Here is a 12849-nt window from a genome sequence, read left to right as displayed (position 1 = left end):
GTAAACATATTGACTTCATAGAAAACTTCCACTCTGGGCTTTGACAATTATGGCTGGGAGATGGAAAATGCATTGAAATGTGTGGATCATTATTTTTTTCTTCCTTTTTGTTTTGTTGATGTTTTGATTGTGTGTGTGTTTCAATTATTATTTTTGGATGATGTCAGGATAATTAGGTCTTATGCATCACTGAAATCATAAACTTAAGAAGTTCACAGAGATTAATTCAAATCATGTTGTGACTGAAGAATAAACTTGTTTTGAAAATCAGGGTAGAATAATCAATACAGATTACTGAACTGAGCTGCCTAGAAATGATACGACAGGGTTCTTTTCAATTTCTTAAAACGCTATAAAATATTATCTTTAATATAGGGTTAGTTATACATTATATACTGTTTATACACTTCAATTCAAAAGTTTTGAGTCACTTCTAGGTTCAACCATTCTAGTAATACGTTTCCTCATTTTACAATATAGTAAACTCGTCAAAACTATGTTATAACAAAGGTGACACTTTTTCATTGAATAAATAACATTAAAAATAATGTTGTAATGATAATATTGCTGGTCTTTACCCAGAATGTATAAAATTGTTCTTTTGGCAGCGTTTAAAGTTATCACCTTAAGATACTTATATAACAGAGGCCTTCCCATCTATGTTGGGCTCTTATTGTCAGTTTTCCATTAATATTCAGTCCAATCAAAAATATTTTGACATAGTATATAGCGTATATTAAAAAAGATAGGATAGCTGAGACTAGAAACTCAAGGAGAAAAGGACTTTATTCATTGTACCAACAGACTTTGGCAATTTAGCAATCCTCGCATTTGGAAACACATTTTCAACAATGTCCGGGCTGTAACAAATAAATAGCACAATTTTGCTGATGTACATTGCTGGAATAAGGATCCACCATATTTCATAATTAAAAGACATACAAATGTGTTGAGAAATTAATGTGTCATCTACTGAACGTGATTTTCTCCTTTTTAAATAAAGCTTTTCAGTTTAAGTACAGTACCTTCAAAAGCATGTTTTAGTTAAATAAATAGAATGATCTCCATTTTTAACATGCACAAATGATCTGTTTGGGAAAAGTATATATACACATGAATCGAGCTTACAATGACAGTCCCCTACCGGCTTTCAAATATACGCACACACGTACACACACACACACACACACACCCACACACACACACACACACACACACACACACACATTCATCCCAGCTGGTAACACACAAGAACACACATCCTTAACAAATGCAGATATACTATACATATATCCCCCTCTAAGCTTCTCTACACTGACTTTCAGAGGGCTAATCTATTAAAGTGATAAAAAAACGTAATGCTGAACATAATGAAAAGAGAAAACCGAGTCCAAACATTACATTTCAACATCTGAACAACACAAGATTTTTTTTTCAAATTTTCAACATAACAATCACAAGGATATGGATTCATGCACTATGAACTGCGTCTTGGTCCTCTGCTCCTCTCAGCAAGAGTTTTTCTAAGTGGACGTTTGATGCTCCAGCGACTGGAACTGTTCATCAATAAGTCTTTTTTTCCCCACAAGTCGATGACGAGAAGGTGAAATGCTACTTCTGAGAAAGTCATGTTCAAATAATCTACAAGTAACTAGAAAAAAACCTGACAGCCTCAGGAGCCCGGGCATCCTGAGCTGGCTCTTCACTGCCGAAAAATGAGGATGCTGCGCCCTCGAGTTCACTTGTCGTTTCTGTTTTTTCCTGGTAGGCCCGTGTTCGATTTTTGCTGAGGATTTGGTTTCCATGATAGGCGGCGTATGTTGAGGAGACCAGTGAGCTGCAGTGAGTGACCCACTTTTGCCTTTCGTTGTCTATTTGGGTTTTCACGAAGCAAAGTAGGAGCTCTGCATGGAATAGAGTCGGTCAATGGGATTTCCCACCCTGGCCTGCATGGAGCCCGCCTCGGACGAGGCCATGAAGCAGTCACTGAGGCTGGTCAATGAAGTGTCGCTGTCAATGTCGTGGAATATCGAGTCGTTTCCTTTGGCGAGAGGAAAAGATAAGTTACATTCAAAGCGAATCTTTCACGTTAGCAGTAGCAACGCAAAAGTAAAAAAGTTTGCAGTATGTATTTGATTGTGATCACAAATTCCAAAAGGACGTTGGTTGACAATAAGATATTGTTAAACTAAATGGATTCCTGCTAACAACCGAGCTAATAGCGAATGTTTACTTCTGAGCTAATCTTCCCGGCTCTGTCATTTTCCTTGTGGGCACAGTTAGCTGTAATGCGCTTTCCAGTACTTAATGACACCATTCGGCAAGACACTGACAGGTTGATGGGCTATGGTTTTTTAATGAGCTGGCAATGTTGTCTGTCCCTGCTGTTCTCCCATAAAACCCAAGCTGGAGAGCGTGATGAGGCCGGGGATTTGGGCCTTGCCATTCAGAGGGAATGAATGACAAGACACCTGGGACCTGTTCTATGGTTGGCTGTGACCAATGTCTCCAGATTTATGTGACTAATGCCTGAAGTTAATGTCAATAATATTGAGAAGGTTGGCTGTACGAATTCTGCAGCTTAAAGTGGCGGCTAAGGAGTTATTTCTAGCTTCTTACGCACCCCAATTTTGAGAAATGCACATGAGGCTAGTTCTCCATGCAATTCTCGATGTGTTGTTTTGCTAGCAGACCCGTGGATATTTCCCTATGGGTGTCAGTCATCATGGTTAACCGCTGTTGTTTTTACATGGCGTGCCGCAAATCGTCACAAAAAACAAACGATTGACAGCATCACCCAGCCTAACATCCTTACATAGAATAAAGCAAACGGGAAGCTCTGGGAACCAGGGTGGATATGGTTTTGAAACATATTGGATTCATTTGGAAGGAAAACTTCAAAATAAAGCGGTGGCCCTGCAAATGCATTTGTGTAATCTCACGAGGAAAGAAGGGTGGTATGGTTCTGGTGAGCGCTGCTTGAACCACGTGGGTGCAAACACATGCTCCGGCTTCAGGGAGCAAACAAGACCGAGTTCTGGAGGAGGGTATGATGCTCACCATATGGGTTCATGTGGTCACCGGGCATTTGAGGTGGGGTGAGGCCCTGCTGGAAGGGATCGGTGCTGTAACCGTTCTCCATGGCAACCATCTGCTGCTGGGCAGGAGCCAATGGCGTGTAGGAGTTCATCATGCCCTCCATCCTATTGGACATCACCTCTGGAAAAAGAACAGAAGATGATGATGATCAAACTTTGATGAAAGTTTCACAATACTTCTTATGGTGGAGATGACTGACTTCATTTTAGCAAAGTCTATAGTTATCCCAACAACTGTACATAATCCAAAACATTAATGCTTCGTTTCGAAATAATTGTTCCTTCGACAAGGATATTGTGTTTCTCCAAAAAATCAAGGCTAGGTTTGGTATCTGGCCTCGAAATCAAGTTGAATTGCATGAAAAACCAACAAACAAGAAACACTCTCGATCTGTAGCAAGAAAGACGCTGTGCTGTGACACCGGCCCTATAGGGCAGTGCTCTATGAGTCATACACAATGCCGAGGGCTAGGAATGACTCTTGTGGCTTCTAGTCTGGAGCCCACCATCTCGCTCCTCTTTCGAGTGGTGAGCTCTCGCAAGAAAGATGTCTGCAATTCATTTCTACAGGGTTCCGCAAGTTTCCATTACATCTCCGATTCTGATGCGCAGACATTTGAAGTTGAGCTTCACCGCACTGAATGACACCGTGCACATACATAGTACAGCGCTTGTATCATGTTACTTTTGCGAAATGATGATCTTTGAAAGGGAGTAATTGAAAATAAAAGAGGATAAAAGAATACAAGTAATATGTTACGGTCTGAGAGGAAAATCTACTTGTATATCACTGGTGTTGTCTCTTCAGATGTTTCTTCACATTTTATTTTGAAAGATTAAAAAAATGGATACAAATGACACAATTATAAACATATACAATTACATTTACATTTTGTCATTTAGCAGACGCTTTTATCCAAAGCCACTACAAATGAGGTAAACAGTGAGAGACATCAAAACTATTTGAACCGCATATGGTTTGGTCTTAAAAGATTTGTGGAGAAATATTGTGGATCATTTGATTTGTCTTTCCAAAAGTTTGTTTTGAAAGGATAAATATGCTCCCTGTCATTATTAATGTTTATGATATTTATATATTTTAATCAACAAATAATAGGTACGAGTGAATAAAGGGCTTAAAACAGATTTATATCTTTTTTATTATTTTGTGTGTTTAAAGGTAAAAAAGTCCAAAAAAAAATATATAAATGTAAACAAATAATAAAATGTGTTTTGGAAGCGCAGATACTAAGGGTTATTGTATTGATTAATAAAAACATATTTTAAAATATTTGATTGACATTTTTTTAGGTGGTGAAATTAAAAATACTGTAAAAATGCATTTATATACATTGATATATTTGAAAAAAACGGGTTTCATTGTTTTGGCTCAAAACTATGCATTATATCCATTATGAAAACTGAAAAAGTTTTTGCTAAATACATTTTTAGAGTCTGTATTTGTCATTGGCCCATTCTTCAAATCCATTGACCTTTAATGCAACAAACACCTTTGCCTTTTAGTTCCCAAATATTTTTTCTAGCCCCACAGTTGAAGCTATTGGTAAGATGACACTATAACCAAGACCGATAAGATTTACGATAACAGATACAGCAACGTATTAACCGCGGGCTCCGCCTGATGACATCTTTCAGCTCAACTCCATGATTCATTACATCACGGACTGCTCATGACCGCCTTAGTAATTCCCAAGGGGGAGTCTGACTTAACAAGACTTCTTAATATCTCCAGACCACCAGACTAGTTCATTTACACCTAGCTGTCCTTCTCTAGTGTCTCCATCAACCTTATCATTTAGCTTTTTTCTTCAGAGAAAACATTTCGGTTGAGTGTAGGGTTCATGGCCAAAGACAGATCACTATCTGTCTAAAGAACATGAATTATCCCATTAAATGTGATGGAGCCAAAGGGCATGAAAGTGCTGAACTGAACAAAGAAAAACTTGTGTCATTGTGAATATGAACTTTTGATCTTTGACAGTGATACAGAAATCTCTTCTTTTTGCACTACGCAGCAGACAGAGTTTGTGAAGGCCTCATAAATGAATGCATTGTAGTGTAGAAATAGTCCAACATGGGTCTATAAAATAAAACTATTATTACTGGTGGTTTATCGCTGAAGATGATTCAATGATCTTCTGGATTATAGCTTTACAGGAGAGCGGGCACAAGAGGGTCTGTTCAGCAATAAAACGTCAATAAAAAACCTTGAGATTTCAACGGATAAAAATGACTGGATTTTGTCTCACACAACACTAAAATGTAACTTTATATCCACCTCTCTAAAATGTAAATAAACTAAAACAGAATTTAAAGGGATTATTCACCCAGAAATAAAATTCTGTCATTATTTACTCATCCTCCTTATTTAGTTGGTAACCGAACAGTGCTGAAATCCATTGACTTCTATCGTATGGACACAAAACCAAAGTGAATAGGTACCATCGCTGTTTGGTTAACAGCATTGTTCAAAATATCTTCATTTGTGTAATAAAGGTTTGAAATGACAAGAGGGCGAGTAAATGATGAAAGACTTTAGATTTTTGAGTGAACTCACTTTAAACCAAGGTCTTAAGGTTTTACTTGAAAGCAATGTTATTGTCTACATACATTAAGAATGATGTCATAAAAATGTTGGATCAATGAAATGCAGCGTCCCTGCTATCCATACAATGATGTCTTATTTGGTTTTGTACGCTCAATGCCGGCTTCGAGCATGCATATTTGATCTTTAAAGTAAAACTTCTTTAGGACATAATCCGCTACCTCTTAAGAGAAAACGCAGAGAGTGCCGTTATGAATATGAATGATGAAGGAATGCACTCCACCGCCTTACAACAAATATTTGTACAGGAATTAAGACTCTTGAGCTGCAAAGGAAACATTTGTCCTCCTCCATACTGCTTGGAATAATATTCTTCATGTTTCTGTTTTCCAGACGGTTTCATCCAAACTCATCTGTTACAGAAGCTCAGTTGGATTCTCTCAACAACATATTGAATGTCAAAAAGGGTGCTACTTGATGTATTAGCTCTTTCACACCTGCGCATGACAAATTAAAGGGACAGTTCACCCAAAAATGCTAATTCAGATTTAGACTTTAACTGTATGACTTTGATCCACAAAATGTGTCGCTGTATGAATTACTCTTTTATGATGTAGTGGAATTGTAATCATGATCATACCTTTTAGTTTATGGAAAAGAAAACTTTATGAACCGGACATATGTCACAAGGTGAGTAAAGGATGACAACACTAACTATCCCTTTAACTTAATTTCAAAGTTTTCTAAAAACCAATAATAAATGGAACGTCAGCATGCATGACCTGTGGCAGATTGCATGAAAAGCTGAAGACGGAGAGCTTTGTAACAGATCCACAAGTGCCAAGACACTGAAAGTGAAGATCACAGACACACAATGACTTGTCCTCTGCGGCCGGCTGCATAGCAACTTGAGACGCCTGCTTGAGGAGCTGGGATGCTTCCAGCAAAGGAGGGAATAGGGTGGGTGGATCGGTCAAAGTGGAGGCCACTTCAATGCGCTTACGTTGTAAATTAATTCATCCACCTCCTCACTTCCTCCCTCGCACAAGGGCTGCACGCGTTTTTCTACTTAATCTACAGCGAACAGGGGTCAGCGTCTGAGCCGCTCGCCCTGTTTTGGGAGGATGGACATGGCTCGCACAGCAAGGGGAGATGTGAGTTCAGGTGGTATTCTTCACTTTCTACGCTTACATCCTGAACACCAGATGTGGAGTTGATATCTTTCTCAAAATCTAAAACGTTTGCTTAAACGATACTATAAAATGGCGTTTGTGTTTGTTGTTTTATAACAATCCCAAGATTTACACTGTATTGTTGCATAACTATAATAATGGGGTCAGCTGTGGCCTAATTGTTAGAACGTTGGGCTTGTGATCAGAATGTTGCTGGTTCAAATCTCAGTGCCAGCAGGTCATGACTGAAGGGCCCTTGAGCAAGGCACCTTACCCCTGATTGCTCTGCAGTAATGTGCCACTGTATAAAAAAACTACTTGTAAGTCGCTTTGGATAAAAGCGTCTGCCAAATGAATAAATGTAAAATGTAAATAACTGTGACCCACACACAATTCTTCCAAACATATGTGCGCCCAAACAGTACAAAAATGATTACATATGACATTTTCGTCCATCAATGTCACATGTTAACTGAAAATGTGTGTGTCGGCCAGATGTGTGACACAGAGGTTCACGTCAGGACATCTTACCTTGGCCCAGCCTTTGGGAGTTCTGCTGCTCCTGTTGCTGCTGCTGTCTCCGCGCCAACTTCTTCATCTGAAAAAATAGCGATAAAACCGCAATCAGAAAACCCAGCGACTCCCCGAACCAACTCTCTGCTATCTGAAAGAGATGCTCCTTGTTGTTCACCTCAGCGTGAACTACGGAGAGCTTGATCTAGCTGCATTATATTATCCGCAGCCTTTTGAAGATAAAATCAGAACTCTGAGGTGGGTTTCAAACACTAACGTAAAAGCAGGATGGATGTGAACACATTCTCTCGAACTTTTGGGGAGTTTTTCGTGGAATGCATCGAGAGGTTAAGCTCGAGGCAGATAGGGACTGAGATCTGGTGTCTCTAGCCTCTCTCGCTCTTTCTCTTTTGGCAGCGGTTGGGAAGCGTTTAGTGCGTTGTTGGAGGACTTCTTGCAAATTGTTGCGTTATCACATCCTCGGACACACATTATCAGGTTTGTGCGGGTAATAATGGATGATTAATAAGCTAGTGCGCATGGTGTAAACTTACCTTAGCTCTTTGATTCTGGAACCACACTTGAACGACACGCACACTCAGACCCGTCTCTGCAGCCAACGTCTCTCTAACCTAGATTAGAAAAGATGTGCGTTGAGTCTGTGTTTTACAAAAATTTAATTCAATTTCATTTCTATAACATGCTAGTTTTTCATGCTATGCATATAGTCATGCCAAAGACCCTATGATGAACCTTTTGCGAGGGACCTCCCCCATTTCTGAAATACATATCTATTTGTTTGTATAAAGAAGCATTTAAACTGATAAATAATACTACACATTGTGTATATAAATAATATTATTTGTCGTGTACTTTACAATACAATACATAGATGCATCAATACAGTATAGATGCATGAAAATGCATGTATTTTTTAAAAAGATATAGAACATGATATTAAAAAATGACCAATAAAAATTTATTTAGATCCTCTGTCAAATTGCAATAGCTTTTCTAAAAATCACTGTAAAATGTCCAAAAATGTTTACTGTTTTATTACCAGATTTTTCAAATTTTTCTGAAATATGGTAAAAAAACGAAAACACTGCAAATTTACAAGAAAAAACTGAAAAACATGTAATTTTATGAAAAAAACCCAAGCGATATTTACTATATATTTCTGGCACAATTTCATTTTTACGGGATTTATTTCAATATATTTTAAAAAATACGGCAGAAATTGTAAATATACAAGAAACACAGAGAAAACCAAATTATTTTAGTGAATATTTCTGGCGCCCTGGCTTCTAGAGAGCATAATATGTTTTACAATGCAGAAATAAGATTAATAGGAGAGATTTTACATATTTGCTATTTTTGCTACTTCTCAGATGTTTCTCCTTGGAAAAAAACCCTAGTAGTTGCACGTGTCTCCTCATTCTTCTCATCACATTTTTTAAGAAACAAATTGTTGGAGCCTTAACTACCCACAGTGATGCTAAAGGTCAATAATATTGTAATATATTTTCAAATTTCTCCTATACTAACTGTAGTTTTCTCAGAGAATTTTTGTAATCGTCCATACTCTTAAAAAAAATAAGGTGCTTCAGTTTTTGGCTGAATGGTTTACAGAATAACCTACCTTATCTTTTTACAGAATAACCTGTATCTTTATTCTCATTAGCTATGAAAGCACAACCTCTATTCTTCTGGGTACAGAACTCACCTTCCGGCATGGTTTTGAAGAAACCTCGAATGATGCCTTGAAGGCACGTCTCTGCTGCGTTGTGAGGATGGTGCGTGGTCGCTTGGGTCTTCTGGGGTCTTTCGCATCATCTCCCTTCCCAGTGCCTCCAGAGCCCTTCTCCGGCTTAATATCCAGCTCCTCATCTTCACTCTTCTCTAGAGAGAGATCCATCATTCACAGCAATCAGCACTGTGCTTTAAAACTCGCTATCTACTGATAAATAGATGTTTTTGTTCTTTTCCGCAAAAGGATTCATACGCAGCGTATCCATAACGTAAGGAGACACATGTGGTTTTAATACTTCTCTTATCGATTTATTAGTTAAAGAGTGGGCCACATCCACGGCGAGACTGTAACCCGTTTGGCGAAGCGCTGTGAAGTATGAGAATTTGTCATTGGATTGGACGTCGTGTCATTTAGAATTAATAGCGCACGGTTTTGGCTGTTTTACACTATATAAATCTTTGATAAGAAGCCAACACTCAGCTTTGAAAGTGGTGCATGAATGGGAAATGAGGTCCAATGTTCAAAGGAAGTGAAACAGATAGCGAAACCACAAATTCAATGTGTGTGCTTGTCATCACCCACGTCGGTGATCACAAAAAACTAGAGAGGGAACCTCTACAAATCAAACTATGTGGGAAAGATTTAAGCCAACCAACCTGGCAATAACTTGGTTTTCAGCTGGTTTCCAAACTCGACCATCTTAAAATCCTACAGCAGATCCGACCGGGTTGGGAGACCAGGATCAAGCTTAGTTTGCTTTTCATGAAGCCATAAAGATATTCAATATCTCTGTCTTCATATCGCCAAATGTACACTGTTTGATACTTGTTAATATGAACTAATCAAAGTGTCTCAATTAGTCTATGGTGATCCTCAAGCGGTTTAATCAAGCCTGCCCTGTGTCATGATAATCTCTCTCTGTGGGTCCGGCTAATGTGCCATATTCACGAAATGGCTTCTGGCTCTCCTACTGTAATTATTATAGTCAAAGAGGGGATTGGCTTTATTGTTCAGTGGGTGGAGGTTTCCAATAAGCCACATCAGCTTGTGTTTAATAGAATAATAATAGTAATTAAAAAAAGGCACCGAACTCCATAACGTGGCCCAGTTCAAGACTTAAAAACCCAAATGAGTTTGGTCCCAGCGTGACTGTTTTTCCAGATTAAGGGTTCCTGCAATTTGGCACCGGTGGCTTTTGTGGCATCAGCATTGAACATCTCTTGAGATAAAGATCTGCGAACGCTTTGGCCTCTTTGAGCGATCGGCAGGGGATGCAAACGCGATGGGCCGATTTCGTCCCCTCTCATCTGTTTCTCATCTTCCTTCCTGCCAGTTGTGTGGTGGGCTGCAATGCAATCGAATTCCTCGCCATTACTGATTACTTCTTGCGTTTAGGTCAACTCTCACCCCCCGCTGAACGGTGAACGCAAACGCGTGCGGGCAGGGAAAAACATTTTTAAACACTTTAAATGGAAGATAGATGCATCTGACAAATTTCTTGACGTTTCGAGCGTGCATGCGTGAGAACACGTTTAAATGAAAGCCACATGGGGATGTTAAAAGCGAGGTTTGGTGAGATGCCTCATTACGGTGAAGTGAGGGGAAGCAGTCAAAGAGGCCGATAAGAAGTGCAGGACGTGGGTGAGAAAGGCCCAAAATCCCTTCTGTCAGTCACAGAGACTAACAGCGATAATTCTTTCCAGCAGCTCACCGATCTTGCTACCAGCACGTGTGGCTTCTCACTGTCAACTTTTTTCACCCTAAAGCTTTTTTTTTTACCTACTTTTGTGATCAAGTGAATATTTTTTATTATAAGTCCACCATGTTAATAAATGCATTAAAACATCGCAGTTTGTGGTTCGTCAGACAAATACCTGAATCTGAATCATCTGGGCTGACGGAGCCTAGCAAATCTTTCTCCTTCTCGTAGTCGCTTTTGCAGAGCAGCTGTCCATCCTTCAGTACGAATTCATCCCCTTTCCGCAGCTGACGGTCACACACGCAGCAGCAAAAGCAGTTGAGGTGATACACACACTCGAGCGCCCGCATCACGAACTCCGTGGGGGCAATCTTCTCCAGACACCCGTTGCATTTGGTGGCGAATAACCTGGCCAGACAAAACAAGAGAGAGTGCTCAAAACATCTGTCATGAGACATAAGCAAAGTTACAAATCTGCTCGGAACCTCTATTCATTAGTTTTCGAAGTGCTCTGGATCTGCTCCGGATTTGTTTCTATAACTAGATTTTCACAACTGTCCGCACTGTCATCTTACACTGAAATGTAACGGAATACAGATCTGTTTGCTCAGACAGTGTCCTAATCGGATTCGAGACCACAATGTTTGTTCTTTTGGTTGGGTTTGTGTCTCAAAGTGGTTTCGCTGTTCAGACTACAAACAACTAAATGAATCTCAGCAAATAAAACTTTTGATAACAAAATGTAATAAATAAGATTTTTGCTTCCTGTCTAAACCAAGCCTGCATATGTAATGTTAAAGGGATAGATCACCCAAAAAATACAATTCTGTCATCCTTTACTCACCTTCTTGTCATTTCAAACCTGTATGACTTTCTTTCTTCCACCGAACACAAAATATATTTTGAAGAATGTTGTTAACCGGCACCCATTCTCTTGCATTGGTTTTGTGTCCATACAATAGAAGTCAATTGGTTGCAACCGCTGTTCGGTTACCAACTATCTTCAAAATAACTTATTTTGTGTTCTGCATTAGAAAGAAAGTCATAAATGTTGAAATGAAAAGAGGGTGAGAAAATGATGACAGAATTTCCATTCAGAACTCAGATTTTAGCATCAGTCAACATCACAAAATGTCTTTACATGTGCTTGTCCATCACAGTTGTGTGATTAAGGGGGCAGGGGCGTGAGGCTGAGCCCCTGACCGAACTGCTTTGACCCTCCCTCATGTGTTAAAGCTGCCTGGATAACCCCTCAACGCTTCAGCAGAACCCAATGGGAGGAAATACAGGATCAGCTCTCGACCCAACGCACCAGCAAACCTCAATCGTCGGCGCGTTAGCTCCACTGGCTTTACCCCTCTCACTGGAGTGATTAGACAGGCTCCATCACCACTCACACAATTCTACCGAAACGGGAAGCAATGTCTTAAGACTGATGGCTTAAAATCTGTAAGGCTGAACTGATATAAAGCTCTGAGAATCTGCATCCGTGTAATCGTTCTTATGATGACAACCTATTGAGCCAGGATAACAAACCCCGTAAATTAAAATAGTTGTGTTGTAGGAATTCGTGCATGTTTGGTTTGAGGTCATCTATGCTTATAAAGCTCCTCAACGTTGACAAAATTAAGTCTTTCTCTTACAGCAAAATGGTTTTAAAACACTGATGAGTCACACTGCATTGACGTATTTGTCCATGACACTAATGAGCGAATTTACACAAAAATGTAAAAATGTTTTATCATTTTCTCAGCCTCATGTCATTTCAAACCTATATTACTTTCTTTCTTCTGCAGAACACACAAGAAGATTTTTAGAAGAATGTGGGACAAACAACTCTGTCCTCCATTGATTTCCATTGTATGGACACATTTCTCAAAATATCTTCTTTTTTGTTCCTCACAAAAGAACGTGTCCTAAACAGGTTTTGAACGACATGATGGTAAATAATTGATGACAGAATTAAAAATGTTTGGGTTAACCTGCCTTTTTATACCACTCATGAATATCCATATAGGAAATGCTATACATCCACACAGCAAAGAAAA

At 39.2% G+C, this 12849-nt stretch overlaps 1 protein-coding gene across 1 annotated transcript in view; it reads right to left on the bottom strand.

Annotated features, from left to right (window-relative positions):
• Positions 1-769: 769 nt before the first annotated feature.
• lmx1bb (LIM homeobox transcription factor 1, beta b) overlaps positions 770-12849 on the bottom strand; it is a 55620-nt gene continuing 43540 nt past the window's right edge. Inside the window, exons 4-9 of the mRNA XM_079466836.1 lie at positions 10977-11209; positions 9076-9251; positions 7904-7981; positions 7368-7434; positions 3061-3219; positions 770-2041 (exon numbers count right to left, since the gene is read on the bottom strand). Coding sequence (XP_079322962.1) covers positions 1884-2041; positions 3061-3219; positions 7368-7434; positions 7904-7981; positions 9076-9251; positions 10977-11209 — 871 coding nt within the window. The 3' untranslated portion in view covers positions 770-1883. The remainder of the gene's footprint in view (positions 2042-3060; positions 3220-7367; positions 7435-7903; positions 7982-9075; positions 9252-10976; positions 11210-12849) is intronic.

This window comes from Barbatula barbatula (genome assembly GCF_947034865.1).
Source record: "Barbatula barbatula genome assembly, chromosome: 11".
NCBI lineage: Eukaryota > Metazoa > Chordata > Actinopteri > Cypriniformes > Nemacheilidae > Barbatula > Barbatula barbatula.
This window is presented reverse-complemented; position numbering and strand designations above follow the sequence as displayed.